A 17,934-nucleotide genomic window follows, 5' to 3' on the forward strand; every position below is an offset into this window, starting at 1 on the left:
ACCTAAACCTAAACATTAAAATCTTAAAACTTAATTTATCCATTTGTAACTCTAAGAACGTACAATTGGAACCAAATGGACCCTTTTGGTTCCATTTATAAGTTCTGACTGATGATTCATAATTAAGGAGGACTACCTGCGGTACTGCCAGCTAGCGTTAGCTATTCATTATCGTCTCCTCATCTCTGTTAATAACAAAACGTATCGAGGATCAGTGAGACCGAATGCATTCCAGATGTCCTTCTGATGGATTTTGAATGGCTGTCAATGTTCATAAAATCGCCCTGAAAGTGATCCAAACGATATCGCCCCACGACTATAGTTGTCGTTTATAGTTGTGGTGTGGACGCTGCCATGCATTTGAATTAGAATGATTTTTTTAAACAACATATTTATAGTTATCGTTATCGTGATGGTGCTGGGTGTGAAGGACCCTTAAAACAAAGCACAGTCAGAATGATTTCCCTTATTGTCTTTGTGAGGACAATGGGTCCTCACGACGCTGGTAGCAAGTGTATATATATACATACATACACACACACACACAGTTGTATGGTAAGGACACACAGAGAGAAGGGGTGCAGCTGTAGTGAGGAGGCAGGCTGTGTTATGGTGGATGGGATTGGGGACGGTGTGTTAGATGCTCGAACCGTCACGCAGCCATGTTGCATCAGCATGTGAAAGAGGAGCTGAGGGGAACTAAGCTGTGCTACGCCTTCAGACAAACAGACACACGCGCGCACACACACACACACACACACACACACACACACACACACATGCACATATGTACACACACAGATAGGCCCACACATACAGACATGCAGATACACAAAGATGCAGGGTTACACATACACACGCACGCACGCATGCACACACACACACACACACACACACACACACACACACACACACACACACACACACACACACACACACACACACACACACACACACACACACACACACACACACACACACACACACACACACAGGTCCCCTGTGACAGAGCGGAGGAGAGGTAGGGACAGGTAAGCACACACAAATAGAGACACAGGGAGGCACACTTACTGTACACACACAGATTCACTCCCACAAACACACAAGCACATACACACACATGACCCTGTGGTGACCGTGTACTAACAGAACTCTGAGCATGATCTGTTCTGTGTGTCAGGTCAACACTGGTCCATTTCCGGTCCCCAAGACCCCCGTATATAGTACAATAGTATGCTGATAGTACACTATTAGTATACACTCCTTTTGTAACTCTTAGAGTATACAAATACGGATCCATTTGGTTATACTTTTTCACGCTCAAAGTTAAGTTAACATAAAAGAGAAGAGGAGGAGAAGGGAAGAGAGAAGCCTGAATTATGCTCTGTCGCTTGCCGAAAATAGCAGACCCACAAGCTCACAGCGATTTGCAGATGCGACGCGTTGTGAGCTTGTAGGTCTGCTATTGTTTTCTTTCTGCTATTTAAGTATATGAATGGGGCTATATAGTCTGTGAGTAGAGAGAAGAGAAATGAGTGTTACCAATCACACACACTAGGAAGGCAAACATATTGCCAATAAGGGCGAGAGAGTGGGGGGGTTGATACATGAATATTGAAATCACAGATTTTACTTTTTTTTACTCCTTCACCTATTTATTTATTTTCCTCCGTCTCTTTCTCCTCCCTCTTCCTTTTCCACGCTAAAAGAATATTAAAGTCTCTCCCCCTTGATGTAATTTCTCCCTCTGTCTCTCTCTCTCTCTCTCAGACGTGCGGTGTGAAATTAAGTGAGCAGTTTATGTAAGGACCGTAGCGGGAATCAAAAAGAGAGGGAGAGTGAGAGAGAGACACTGCACTCATCGGGAAAGGACTGAGAGAGAGAGAGAGAGAGAGAGAAACGAGAGATGCCGAGTGACTTCAATCACTTCAAACCTATATACAGTATATAAATAATATATATGTATACGTGTGTTCCTTTTTGTTCACTGCACTATCTGACGCACTAAGCCAATTTTCTAGCAGGTCTTTCTGCATTTATTTAAAAATATATGTATTTCTTCTTCTCTCCCTTCTATAATTCCTACTTCTCAAACCCCCCCACCCCTTCTCTCCACCACTCTGTATAGATAAGCGTAGCCGTGGCATACTGTGTGTGTGTGTGTGTGTGTGTGTGTGTGTGTGTGTGTGTGTGTGTGTGTGTGTGTGTGTGTGTGTGTGTGTGTGTGTGTGTGTGTGTGTGTGTGTGTGTGTTTGTGTACTTCTTTTACTATACATTTGAGTGCCAGATTTATCCACATGTATAGTAGAATTTGAAAAAAAAAATGTTTTATGGTATTCAGAAACCCATTGTCCTAAAATGTCCTCAAAAGTATAGTAATACAAACGTGTGTGTGCGCGCGTTGGGGGGCCATATACTGTAGTGTATACTGTACAGGTGATACAGCCGGTTAACATTTATAATGACACTTTCCCCTACTTTCCCCCATCTCTCTTCTACTTTTAGTCCTCCCCTTTCCTGTCCCCACTCTCTCCGATGTGCTGGAATTTAATAATCTTAATGAGTAGGAACACACAGGAAGAGGAATGTCGTTCTGACATTCTTTATTTATTTTTTGTCCTTGTTGTTGTCTGTGGTTGTTTTTTTTATTAATAATTTGTGTGGTGTACTGTATGTGTGTACGACAATCCAGTTATCTGTCACCAAACAGTTTCTCCTCTGCTATTTGATCTGTGTTTGTGTGACTCCTGATGTCTGGTAATTATTATTATTATTCTTTTCCAGGCACAGCATCTGTCGCGGGTGAAACAAATTAACTAAAAAGAGATGGTTAATGAGCAGAAATCTTACATGTCTTAAATATATGAGCAGAGTGTGCATGTATAGCGTGCATAAATCCATGCCGTGTTTGCATTAAGTTGTGTTTCTTCTGTAGGTGGCTAAGCTGTGATGTGCCACTGTAGCAAACAACACTGCTGTATGGGAAAGATACAAACGTCATTTAGACAGTTTTCACTCTAAAGGACCTTACACTCCGTGGGTGTGTTTTTTTTGTGCGATTAATTTGCCTGAAAATATATTTTTCACTCGGAACACAAATATGGCGATATGTGGCGATAAAGCAATGCAATTTTTATTCAGGAAAAGGCAAATAAGGGCATCAACCTATATGAATGTGGCATTAACTAGAATAGTAATAGTTTCGATGCTAAATACTCGCGGGAAATTTTCATATTGTTTATTCGTCCTCCCAGTGTGTAATGACTTTAATACGTTGAGTGTAGAGCTAATGTTAGAAAAACAATGTTGAGCTTCATGTAACCATCCTGTAAAATCCTGCAGTGTTTTACATGTGTAGCCCCCTAACGGGTCCATTTTTGTAAAAGGAAAAATCCTTTCCGTCTATCTCTTTGTGTCTTGTGGATCCATCTTTACACTTAATTAACGCTAATTCAACACTAATGATTTTGCTGTATACACAATACAGACTTAATCAAATATGAAATCAGCCACCTTTAAGTCAGACCGGAGATACTGATCCAACAGCTTGTACAGTATTTCTCATTTTACTTATCGTTGCTGTCGTGCAGAAAGCTTGTATGTCCAAAACTGTTACTTTTCAGGAAATTAAGAATCTGTGTTCCAATGGGTTCCATTGTAGTTATTATTGAGTCAAAAGTTATTACTTTTCATTGGTTCAATGTTTATCATTTAAAAAAGAAATCACTTAAATAAATCGTCAAAAATATCATATCTACAACCTCACAACACGTCACAAGCTTGCAGACACCTATTTTTGTGTGACACTGTGTAGATAAGGAAGTAGGAACATGAATTTACAAAAAAAACATAATGTTGAAATATGGAGTTTCATGGTTTCTGCCCGACAGCAACGATATGCACTCTCCACAGAGAGTTTTCACCAGTACCCATTATAATCCATGGTATCACAGTTACAATGTAGCCCATCATCCTCAGCCTGCTACGACCCCTGTTTCACTTCCCTAAAACTTCCTTTCCCCTCGTTCCCATTTTCCCCCTCCACTTCCTCCCCCTTCTCCTCCCCGACACTCCTCATCCATCCCTCCTTCCTCCTCCTCCTCCCTCCCCCCTCTCTCTCTCTCTCTCTCTCTCTCTCTCTCTCTCTCTCTCTCTCTCTCTCTCTCTCTCTCTCTCTCTCTCCCCCTCTGTCTTTCTCTGCTCCCTGAGCTGGAAAATTGGCTCCAAAAGGCCACAGCTGTGAACAAGGGCCAGCCACTCAGTAGGACCCGGACGCTTTATCTTTCATAGCACAGAAGAAGAAGAAGAAGCAGAGAGAGAGAGAGAGAGGGGAGGGGGAATGGAGAACAGTTTTGACCAGTCACTGAAACCAATAAGTAGAGGAAAGCCACTTAACTGTATAGGTCTCTGTTTGACTCTTTCTCTCTCTCACTCTCTCACTCTCTCATATCTCACTGTCTCTCTTTTATTGTTATCTTCTCTATCTCTTTCTGTCCATCTCTTTTGGTCTCTTTCTGTCCATCTCGTCTGTCTGTCTGTCTGTCTGTCTGTCTGTCTGTCTGTCTGTCTGTCTGTCTGTCTGTCTGTCTGTCTGTCTGTCTGTCTGTCTGTCTGTCTGTCTGTCTGTCTGTTTCTATTGCAGTCTGACTGTCTTCCTCCCCGTCTCTCTATGTCTCTCCCTTGCTCCATTGTATATATTCTCCTTCCTTGCTCTCTCATGATATATCTCTTCCCTCCCTCTCTCTGTCTTCTCTCACCCTCACTTTTATTCTCTTCCATTTCCCGTCTTTATTTTATCTGTATTTTACTTCCTATCACTTTCTTTCTTTCCCTCAATCACTCCCTCCTCCTCTCTCTGTCTCTTCTTTCTCTTGCATAATCATTCATAATCTTTCATATCATAGTCATAGTCATCATCATAACCATAATTATTTCCTCATAAATGATTAAATGCCCCTAGAACCTGGAAACAGAATATTATTATTATAATGTATTTTTTAATCTATTTTATTTTTATATTTTATGATACACTGAAGTGATGTCAGCCCTGGTCTTATTATCATAACAGATGTTATATAATTTGGTCTCTTTTTTTAATTATTGTTTTGTTTTACAGCTCTTATACAGTTTTACAAAGTGAAATCTCTAGCTCAGTCAAATCTCCTCTTATCTGACCTACACTGTAGTACAGTAAGTGAATACACACCATTTGCTTTTGGGCTCTTATCCAGAGCACCTTGTAAGCACCTACTGTACGTCTTTTAGAATGGACGGCAGTGTGGCACCAATGGGAATGGAGCTGTACAAACCAGTCACATTAGAGTCATGCAGTGCCATCTATTAGAGAGTTACGCCAACTCCGTTCACTTCTTCGGGCCAGGTCTTCTACATACACATACATTGGCGAATAGTGACAAATCCCTAAACCGGAAGTTCATGGAATGCATTGAAGTCGACGGCTCCTTGTCACTATTTCCAGCTACATGAAACACGTGACTGACGCTGTTTCTGACCCCTCATTGGCGCAACTCTCTAAACGCTCTGGAGTCATGATACCGGCAAGAAACCAAAACCAATTTAGGTTTCAAGTTTAAAGAAGCAGAAGCATAATCCGTTCTTCATTCATGAAAACACTTCATGTCAGATACGTTTTTGTAGGTATGTTTTTAAAAATTTTATCAGGCAAGTTGCCCTTCATCGTTCACACACGTACGCACGCATGCAAACACGTACTTCAGAACATGCACAACTAGGGTGGGGTAATATATCGATATCGTGATAGAGACTAGATATTGTAATATCGTGATATGGCATAAGTGTTGTCTTTTCCTGGTTTTAATCACTTAAGCTTATTTTATACATTTTATACAAGCTTTTCTTTTTGCTATTTTGGATTTCTTTTGAATGATTACAAAGAAAGTTTATATCACAATATCGATATCGAGGTATTTGAAAAATATTGTGATGTTTGATGTTGCCCATCTCGCCCAGCCCTGCACAAACACCCTGCGCACATACTCCACCCTCATCCACAGCCAAGGTGTGAGAGCTGAATCAGCTGCCTCAGCCCCGCTCACAGTGCCAGGGTGGGAGGCTGGCACCGCAGCAGGCTGGCTGAACAGCGGTCTAACAGGATCAGATGTGGCTGTATGCAGTTTCTGTAACACAGCAAATCTTGGCTGTCGTTTGGAAACCTTGCATGTTGTCCACAACTGTGGACCTGTGTTCCAATGGATCCAATGTAGTTATTTATTATTTAATACAATCATTATTTCATTATTATTTAAATACGAGCTCACATAACGCATCTCATCGCGACATGTTGTGAGCTTGTAGTTTGGCTATTTTTGATACTTTTGTGTGACATTGTAGTATGACAAAAGAGAGTAGGCTATTAATTTACAACAACAAAAAACATAAAAAAGTTGAGACATGGAGATACAAGGTTTCTGCCCGGCAGCAACGAAGTGATTGCTCTGTGTGGATGGGGTGGTGGAACCTTGCCTGGAGTGCACAGTATGTATAGTGCATGGGGGCTTGTGTGTGTGTTTTTTTTTGTTTTGTGTCTACATGTACATGTGCACATACCACCACCTACGAACACCTATGCAGAGAACAGCACCCTCACACCCAATGACGTCCCAATTCTCAGATGAAGTCAGACCTTCACGTTTGCACACACACACACACACTCACACACTCACACTCACACTCACACTCACACTCACACATGCATCCACCCACACAAACACCCTATACACAGACATACAGTACCATACACTCCTGACCTTCCCCAGCCACACACATACTGTATACATAGTGACACACACACACACACACACACACACACACACACACACACACACACACACACACACACACACACACACACACACACACACACACACACACACACACACACACAGCGCTCACCCCCTGGGGAGCCAGCAGGAGTTTGCTCTGGGGGATTACAGAGAGAAAAACATGCATTCAATAGGACAGTCATCTGCTTTCCTCCTGCTGTAGACTTAGAGCAGGCAAGAAAAAAAAATCCTCGCTACCTCTCTCTCTTTCTCTCGCTCTCTCTTTCGCCTCTAAGTCCCTTTTTGGCAAAGCCTGCCAAAAAAACAGGGCTGGCCAGCTTTACGGTAGGAAGGAAGGAACCAGAAAAACACAGGCAGGCAGCCGATCCCCTGTCCTGTCTACATGGCGAAAAGAACTGGTCTCATTTTAGCCAGGGCTGCCACGGTGAATGCAGCTCCTCTGATGGGAGCTTTAGTGAGATGAAATCCTCCACACAATATCAAGAAAACCCCCTGTTGGCACACAGTAAAGTCCTCAGTGTTCATTTTACTCTGGGAGTGTAGAAATAGACCATTCTTACACTCAACAGAGTTAAATGAACACTGAGGATTTGACTGTGCGATTATGGAGCTGTCAGTGTGCACTTTGTGTCTTCTGATGTCTGCCTACTGTGGACGCTGCCTTGTGGGGGCGTTTTTCATCAATGGTGCCTGCACCATTGTCAAGGACCTATCTCGCCCGGTGTCAAAGCTAGCTAACCTAGCAAGGGCCCATTGTCACAAACACCCATCCACCCACCCACCCACCCAATTGGTCGTGGCCCAGGGTGCAGAATAAATCTCCACATTGGACCACTGCTGGTCAAATCTTTGCTTAGCAAGCATCATCCTCCTTTCTGTTCTTTTTCTAAATCGAAGACCGGTGTCTGTGGTTGTTTTAGTTGACGTCCACGCCTGGTGTTCTTCTGCTGGCTGCTCGCGCAGGTAAACAGAGGAGGTTGTTTATCGCTGGGTAGCGGGGTTGCCAAGCCGTGGAAATGCTCAGGGAGAAGGCGCTTGTTGACCTTGGAGTTAAATGGGGCTCTTATCATTAGCAGGCGTTTGATTGACAGCCGAGTGTTTGTACGAGGAGTGGAAGGCTCTATTTCTGCCGACTCCAACGGGGGGTGTGAGGCTGCTGCCATGCTACAGTATGACTCATCTCACTCTCTCTTTCTCTCCGTCTCTCGCACATCTCCATCTCTCGGTCTCTGTCCGTCTCTCTGTCGCTCATAGTACTCTCTCTTTTTAGCTTTCTGTTTCTTTCTCTCCTCTTTCATTTGCATGCTCCCTCCTCTCTTCCTGCTACTCACCAGTGATTTGTGAGTCAATTTGCTGAACATCATTAACACAAAACATTATGTTCGACTGCCAAAGCACAATTACAAGAACTTTGTTTAATCAGACATAAATGTACCAGGCCGTGTTCTGGATGAGTTTCCCATACCGTCCTCAGTCACAGCTGGTAAACATGATGTGGGTTTGCACGGCGATCTGTGTGCTGATATTTCAGTTACTTAGCTATTTGTGTTTACTTTCAGCTCAACATCTGAAAGCATTTTATGAATTAAGGAAATCTTGACATATGTTGAAAATCCTTAGACAAAAATGGGTTCTGACATGATGTCTTTCTGTGTGTGTGTTTTTATTTAAAATAAATAAAATATGTTGTAGTTTTTGGGGAGAGAAAATACAGAACAGACAAATAAATGGGGTTGAAATTCTAATTGTGAAAACAAAGTTAATGTTTATTTTATTGTCAAAATCAACTTGGACAGTCTCAGGTACTGAGTGCGATATGTAGAACCAGAGAGCAGAATTTCATATGTAAACACGGAGCACATTTTCTTGTTTAAACAAGCTAAATGGATTGTCTTTCATTCAGCCGACAGCCATAATATCCTTCCCACACTAATTCCCCCCCTCCCTTCTTCTCTACCTTTCCTCTTTCCCTCTATATTTTCCTCCACCCTCTCTCCACCAGGTCCTGAGCTCCATCTGCACAGAGGGTGATCCTCTGGACTGTCGCTTCAGCCTGCTACAGCCCTACCAGCTGCTGATGGTAGAACTGCCCCCTTCGCCTCCTCCAGCAGCAGAAGCCAATGTCCAGGACCCTAGGGGGGCCTGCTGGGCTGAAACCTGCACCTACGAGTGCGCCCGGAACCGCCTGCAACGCCTTTCCACCGCCACCCGAATCCCCCTTCCCTCCCGCCCCATCTCCTGCTCCCGCCACCCATCCGAAACTGCCCTCCTCCTCGGCCTTGCCGACTCTTCCCTTGTCCTCTACGACCAGAGGAGACCAGGGGACTCCTTCGTTGCCCCGTGCCCCGTGCCACCCTCCCTCCTCGCCTGGCACCCGGCCGGAGCCCTGGTCGTGGTAGGCGGAGGACAGGGGGAGCTGATGAGCTTCGATGTGGGCCTGGCTCCTCTACGATTGGGGCTGGTGTCGGAGGAGCTGGCCCTGGGCCCCACGCTGCAGCTGGCCCAGCACATGCGCTGCTCTGGGGGTCTGGAGGGCCTCCACTGGGGCACAGGGCTGGACGGAGCCACAGAGGGCACAGATATGCTGCTGTTGGCCTTTCATAGTGGACCGCTGGCGGCCCTGAGGTTCCGACTAGGTGTGTAAAGTTTCAGCTTTTTCGCCCTATTTATTCATTATCAAAAGGAGACCATCTTAGGGGACCATCTTATCCCCCATTAGTGAAACTGTGTCTGATGTCATTACTTTATTGTGGGACATCACAACTCACCCATATTCTCAAACCTTCATTTAAAATCACTCAAAATGTATTTCAGTCACTTTTAAACTCATCGACCACGTTCAGATTTAGTGCAACCATTAAACCTACCTTGCAATCACGCACAGCTCCGTTTGACAAAAACACGCCCGCGTCTCGCCTTGAGTCTTGACTCCGTACCAGAACCCACTGTGCACATAACAGCCGACCAGCCATTGTTTCCCTGATCTGGGTCTATGGAAGCAGATCAGGCTCTTAAGTCTTGATTGTTTATCAAAAAAGTGTCAGTGAAAAAATTTAAAGTGAAGTGGAAAATTAAGATTTGAACTTGAAAAAAAATGAAAATGTACCTGAAAGTCTTGAATTTCTAAATTGAACTTTGACAAATCCCAGAATGCATGAAAAAAAACTGTTCAAACGTAACTTTGATTCTTTTTTTTAATACTTTTGAATAAATTAATCATTTTTATTTTTCACTTCAATGTATATTTCGATCTTGGAGTACTTTTTTTTTTCAATTGAATTCTATTTATTTATTTCAGATTCAGATCTGATTTTTACGGATTCAAATCGTTTTTTTTCGGTTGCAGATTATAATTTTTCAGATTCAGATCTTTTCTTTACGGATTCAACTTGAAAAGTTTCAGGTTAACTTTTGGACCTGATTTTCCGTGGGGGCGGGCCTCGGCTGAGAGGGGCGTGGTCTGCCATGAGTGACAGGCCTCCCCACGTGGGGCTCGTGGCTCGTGGCTTTTTTTCTTTTCTAAACTTTATTGAACACTGTTACAAATCACACTAACTGTTCTTCATATTAAACGTCTTTTTCCAGTGGTAACCTATTTATATCATTGATCTATTAAATAAGTTTGAAAAAGGCTTAATGGTGATTATTTAGTGAATTATGGACAATTTGTTTGTTTTAACAGAACGTTTTATTAAATAAGTTTGAAGATGCTTAATGGTGATTATTTAAGCAGAGGTCTTCAACAGGGGGTCCGCGACCCCTAGAGGACAGGGGGTCCGCGACCCCTAGGGGATAGGGGGTCCGAGACCCCTAGGGGGTCCGTGGAGGTACTGCAGGGGGTCCGCGAAATTGTTTGATTTAAAACAAAAAAGTATTGATATATTAAATAAGTTTGATAAGGGCTTAATGGTGATTATTTAGTGCAGAGGTCTTCAACAGGGGGTCCGCGACCCCTAGGGGACAGGGGGTCCGCGACCCCTAGGGGATAGGGGGTCCGAGACCCCTAGGGGGTCCGCGGAGGTACTGCAGGGGGTCCGCGAAATTGTTTGATTTAAAACAAAAAAGTATTGATATATTAAATAAGTTTGATAAGGGCTTAATGGTGATTATTTAGTGCAGAGGTCTTCAACAGGGGGTCCGCGACCCCTAGGGGACAGGGGGTCCGCGACCCCTAGGGGATAGGGGGTCCGAGACCCCTAGGGGGTCCGCGGAAGTACTGCAGGGGGTCCGCGAAATGTTTTGATTTAAAAAAAAAAAGTATTGATATATTAAATAAGTTTGAAGATGCTTAATGGTGATTATTTAGTGCAGAGGTCTTCAACAGGGGGTCCGCGACCCCTAGGGGGTCCGCGGAGGTACTGCAGGGGGTCCGCGAAATATCATTTTTTTTTTTTTTTAAATCAAACAATTTCGGAGACCTCTGCACTAAATAATCACCATTAAGCATCTTCAAACTTATTTAATATATCAATACTTTTTTGTTTTAAATCAAACAATTTCGCGGACCCCCTGCAGTACCTCCACGGACCCCCTAGGGGTCTCGGACCCCCTATCCCCTAGGGGTCGCGGACCCCCTGTCCTCTAGGGGTCGCGGACCCCCTGTTGAAGACCTCTGCACTAAATAATCACCATTAAGCATCTTCAAACTTATTTAATAAAACGTTCTGTTAAAACAAACAAATTGTCCATAATTCACTAAATAATCACCATTAAGCCTTTTTCAAACTTATTTAATAGATCAATGATATAAATAGGTTACCACTGGAAAAAGACGTTTAATATGAAGAACAGTTAGTGTGATTTGTAACAGTGTTCAATAAAGTTTAGAAAAGAAAAAAAGCCACGAGCCACGAGCCCCACGTGGGGAGGCCTGTCACTCATGGCAGACCACGCCCCTCTCAGCCGAGGCCCGCCCCCACGGAAAATCAGGTCCAAAAGTTAACCTGAAACTTTTCAAGTTGAATCCGTAAAGAAAAGATCTGAATCTGAAAAATTATAATCTGCAACCGAAAAAAAACGATTTGAATCCGTAAAAATCAGATCTGAATCTGAAATAAATAAATAGAATTCAATTGAAAAAAAAAAGTACTCCAAGATCGAAATATACATTGAAGTGAAAAATAAAAATGATTAATTTATTCAAAAGTATTAAAAAAAAGAATCAAAGTTACGTTTGAACAGTTTTTTTTCATGCATTCTGGGATTTGTCAAAGTTCAATTTAGAAATTCAAGACTTTCAGGTACATTTTCATTTTTTTTCAAGTTCAAATCTTAATTTTCCACTTCACTTTTAATTTTTTCACTGACACTTTTTTGATAAACAATCAAGACTTAAGAGCCTGATCTGCTTCCATATGGGTCGTCCTCATGTCTCCTCGCTTTCTCAGGGAAGTTAATTTGTTGGGCAGGCGGGGAGGTGAGGAGTCAAGCTCTCAGAGGTCATTCAATAATCGTCCTGGGGCAAGAGCCCCCCAGGTGCATTCTGGGATGCATTTTTCCGATAAATCGTTTACAGTGGCTGCACGCTCCCTCCGGGCCCACAGATAAAGTTTGCCAATCAAAATGTTTTTCTTTTTTTTTTGTCGAAGCAGCCACCTGCATGCCCACACGTACATGCGTGCACAAACTCGCGTTCACATGCACACACGCACGCAGACACTTTAATTGTGACTGTGGCAGGAAGATGTGGCGGTGGCATGCAGCTCTCAACAGAAGTTTGCAAGCAGTGGTGAGTGGGTGGAAGGATAGAGGTAGAAGATGCCTGTTGTGAATATGCATGTGCACATGCATGCGTGCATGCGAGTGTGGCACTGGAGTCTGCGTACGTATTCACATGTGTTCGCCTTCCGTGTGTGCGTGGCGGGTAAAAGAGGGGAGGGGAGGTTGTATTCCAACAATAGCTTCCCCTCCTCTGATCGTCTGCCAAGGTTTTGATGAAGAAAGTCACTGCATGTCTTTTCACCACCATAATTCCCCCCCACCTACCCCCCTCCACACACACACACACACACACACACACACACACACACACACACACACACACACACACACACACACACACACACACACACACACACACACACACACACACACACACACACACACACACACACACACACACACACACACACACACATATTCAGTACATGTGTGCATATTCTTGTATTTCCATGGTTCTGTACACACACATAAACGCACGTAGCCTCCAACTCATTTTGTTTGTTTGCAATGCGCTGTCGTAGCGTCGCGCCCCGTCTTTCCATATTGATTCGTTTCATTAAGCCTCCGCTACATGACAGGAGGAGACGGGGGCGGCGGGTACGGGAGAAGAAAGACTTGGCCGTGCTCCAAGCGCCTGTTCGCTCTCTCTCTCTCTCTCATTTTTTTTAGCAGCACTCCCTCCCTCCGTTACCCCCCCTGGGCCGAGCTATCTCATCTGGGCACGCGTTGGCCACGGCTGGGGCCGTGTCGGCAGAGGCAACGCAAGGGCAGGCAGGCCGCATGAGGCAACATGCACAGCACAGAAGGGACAGACAGACCTGGAACAAGTTTGTTCTGAAAGAACACATGTAAACCTTATGTGGAGAGGGACACCTGCACTTATACAGTACAGTCCTGAGTATTAATTTAACTCTGAGAGTGTACTAATGTAACCAAATGGACCCCGTAATGGTTACAATTGGTTAGTGGTTACAATGTACATTTGTACATTTGTACACTATCAGAGTTACAATTGGATAAATTGACACTGAGGATGTTGCTGCTGTATCCATGGACAGCATGAAATGCATAAGGTAGTTAGTTACCATACCGTTGTTTTTGCATATGTTATTGCATTGATTGGCTATTTTATTTTATTAGATATGTGATGTTGTTACCTGACAATTAGTTGACTTTTGGTGAAAAAGTCCACATATATCGGTATCAGTTGATATCGGTATCGGAAATTAGGAGTTGGACAATATCGGTAGATCGGTAGATCTGCTTTTTTCAAAGACTTTTGACAAACTGTAGAAAGATATTATCATATCAGAAAAAAATATTGTCATATCTGATTTAGTCCATATCGTCCACCCTATTACAGATGGCTTACTCTGAGCCAGGTAAATGACTGAGGCTACTGTTTGTTTGTGGTCAGTAGTTGTCACTGCCTCGGGTTTTACATTACCCATACGGTTTCATCTGTTAGATGTGAGCTGGTCCACTTGGGAAGCTTTTACACAGGTGTGTGGGTCTGAGTTGAAATGTGCCTCCGATCCTCACAATGTTCCATTGTTTCTGCTGAGAAACGCTGGCCACTCAACTCACTGCACCACACGCATACATTTAAACATGCACATTTACACACATGCACACATCTCTGTGTTTTCAACTCAGATGCTCATACATACAAGAGCACAACAAACGTCTACAAACATACACACACCCGCTTACACACAATATGAAGGCCCCCTACACAAACACATTTAAACACATATAGTACCCACCCCCCAGATACACGTACATTTATGCACACACACACACACACACACACACACACACACACACACACACAGAGAGCTCAGCTGAAGTATTAGCCATATTAGCGCACTCTTTAGGGGATTTGCGGGCTAGCTAATTGCCAGCTTGTTGTTTTAATTGGGTCGCCCCTCCCCAGCGTAACTTCTTCAAATAATTAGAGTATGAGTTAGCAGCGAGTTAGTCTACTTGTTTCCCTATTCAACACCAGCACCTCCTCTATCACCTACATGGTCCTGCCCAACCCACCTACTACGTATGTCCATTATTCTTTTGAACAGTGTCATTACAGAATACGGTGTCTATCAATCATCCTTAGTACTAGTCTTTTTGCTGTCCGCCTGTCTGTCTCATAAAGCAGTGGCTCTCAAACGGTGTAACGTGAGACAAGTCCAAGTGTGCCTTGGGATTTTGTAACAGCCACACAATATTATTGCAAAAAAATTGCAACTATAACGTTTTGAATTATTATTTTTTAAGTTACTAAATTAGTATTTGTGAGTACTCATTTCCCAATACAGAGGCAAATTCTATGCCCTAACAAAACAATATTTTAACCACTTTCAACCTGGCGTCCATATTTTGGTCATTATAGTTGACAATTTTTTATTTGTTTGTTAAATAGTTAAATAGTTTTAGTTTTTTTTTGACAAAAAATGTCAAAAATAGCAAAAACAGCCGATCTACAAGCTTGTAGATTTTGACTTGCCACATAGGTGTGCCTTGGGCACAAAACTGTTTGAAAACCATTGTCAAAGAGAATACAGTATAAATTGGAGCAGATTGCTCACTTGCTTTTAAAAAATATACAAAACATTAAATTAACTACATACAGTAAAAGAGTGTACAAAAATGCATCCGTAGGGTTCATTTTGGTTACATTTGTATACTCACAGTTTGTGTGTTGGATAAATGAACTTTTTTAGTGTTTACTACTGTATACTAGGGGTGTGCCGATTTCATGATACGATACACGATATTGGGCTCACGATATCGATACGATATATGGCACTTTTTTAATATTTTTATTATGAAAATATATGGGGGGGGAAAAGCTTATGAACATATATGGGGGGGGGGTGCAGAGAATGCAAACAAATACTTCTGTTTTTGCATTATTATTATTGCCCCAAAACCGCCAAAACGATACATATCGTCACGAAAACGTATCGCGGGACGATATATCGGCACACCCCTACTGTATACTCTTACACTCTTGAGTGTTTTACATACTGTACATAGGAGCCTAACTCCTGTTTCTGTAGCGTGAGGTAGCATGATGTGCAAGTACACCCCCTGGTCATGACGCTAATACTGTATGTCACAGGGACTTAACCCTGATCCAACCCTTGATGTTTAGGGCCAAGCAGGGACGCATTGGGTCCCATTTTTATAGCCTGTGGTATGACTCGGCTAGGGATTGAACCCTGACCTCCCCAGTCTCAGGGAGGACACGTTAACCACCAGGCCACTGAGCTGGTTAGTAAGTGCAACTAGAATATACTTTGATTCTTCAAGCAACCCAATAGGTATTGTCCAGACAATATTGGCGTGATGCCGGAATGATCCGATAAGTGCACTGGTACTGTCTGGAACCAGGGGACCAGAAAAACTGTCTAGAATCCTGACACGTCTAGCATTATGTTGTGGTGGTTTTGGATTGGTTTTCATTAATTAATGACTATGCACTGTTGTGATCAAGTGGCCAGTTTGATCAGTCTTGGCATTGAACTCCTAAAGTGCTCGTATGTGCACACACACACACACACACACACACACACACACACACACACACACACACACACCCCTTCTCAGCTGTCTCATCACAAGAGACGTGAGAAGGAGGAAAGTGCATTGCAGACAAAGAGGCGCCAGCCAGGCAACAGGCTGAAATCTAACACACACGCACAGATACACACAAGCACACACACACGCACACGAGTTAAAGACACAATTGTGCCCACAGGCACACACACCTCGACTGTACCTTCACATCGCCTTGGCCCTTAGATACACTTTATCTAAACTCATGCACATGCTTCTGTCCCCATGTAATTGTGTAACACGCACACAATCAAAAGACAGACAGCCATATGATCCCCCACACACACACACACACACACACACACACACACACACACACACACACACACACACACACACACACAGACAGAGCTCTGCCCAGTGCCCACATACCACTACCCTCACACCTATGCAGTCTAAAGACGCACACACTCTCTCGCACACACACACACACACACACACACACACACACACACACACACACACACACACACACACACACACACACACACACACACACACACACACACACACACACACACACACACACAGAATGACACACAGAATGACACACCTTGACTACTAGTAAGGGCACAAAACCTTCTCCTTCCATTATTCAGTGAGCTAATCCTCAAGCACTCAATGTCCCAGCCAAGGAAGGTATAATCAATCACCTCCGGTCAAAAGGCATAATCAATCGCATCGGCTCTGCTCATCCACACTCATCACAGTAACTACCCCCCCCCCCATACATGCACACAAACACATGCACACATGCGAGCGAGCGCACACACACACACACGCGCGCACACACACACACACACACACACACACACACACACACACACACACACAGACACACACACACACACACACACACACACACACACACACACACACACACGCACACACACACACAAGACAGGGGATCAGGTATAGGTGGCAATGATGAAGACTGCATGGCACGTGCATCCACACATGCACCAGTGACACATACACCATAGACCACAGTTGTGTGTGACCATTAACACACACACACACACACACACACACACACACACACACACACACACACACACACACAAGACTGCATGGCACGTGCATAATCACATGAACCATAGACCACAGTTGTGTGACCACTAACACACGCAAACTTTTTGTGTGTGTGCCTGTCTGTGTGTGTCTATGTGCAGGGCGTTGCTGAAAATGAGCACTTGTTCTCAGCTACTACCCTGGATAAATAAAGAACAACAAAAAAAACTCTAAAACACTCGTTTCCATTCTCTCTCTCTCTCTCTCTCTCTCTCTCTCTCTCTCTCTCTCACACATGCACACACACTCAGACACACACACACACACACACACACACACACACACACACACCAGAGATTAAACTGACTTCCCAGCTAATTGATTGACAAGTCAATGCCAATCTAGTGTTGTGTGTCAGAGTTTAGAGCGATCCACTGGACACTTACTTAGCTTAAGTAACTGCTGCAGGCTATTTCTAGTGCTTAGGCAAAGCATGATGCAACCTGGGATATTACACAGTATCAATAGGCTTTGAAAAACTATTTTGTCATGGACTTCACAGCTCAATGAAACCTGAAAAATATCGGAATGCCGCAAAATAATACTTTTATTGGAAACTTAAGGGTGCTCAGGACGTCTGACATAATGCGCTGCGATGAGGCCCTTGTGAGGCGTGTCCCTGCGCATTTTGTTGTTATAGTCATTTGACATTGTAGAACTGCAGTGACAATCTGTTCAGTAAGTATTTGAGCGTGAC

General features: G+C 43.5%; 1 protein-coding gene across 5 annotated transcripts in view; it reads left to right on the forward strand.

Moving 5' to 3' along the window:
• Positions 1–17,934, forward strand: part of wdpcp (WD repeat containing planar cell polarity effector) — a 103,467-nt gene that overhangs the window by 56,657 nt on the left and 28,876 nt on the right. For all 5 annotated transcript variants that reach the window (XM_080450263.1, XM_080450265.1, XM_080450267.1 and 2 more), the window contains one exon: positions 8,827–9,460. In XM_080450263.1, the coding sequence (XP_080306389.1) occupies positions 8,827–9,460 (634 nt within the window). The remainder of the gene's footprint in view (positions 1–8,826; positions 9,461–17,934) is intronic.

Source organism: Gymnoscopelus braueri, assembly GCF_963280865.1.
Source record: "Gymnoscopelus braueri genome assembly, chromosome: 14".
Lineage (NCBI taxonomy): Eukaryota > Metazoa > Chordata > Actinopteri > Myctophiformes > Myctophidae > Gymnoscopelus > Gymnoscopelus braueri.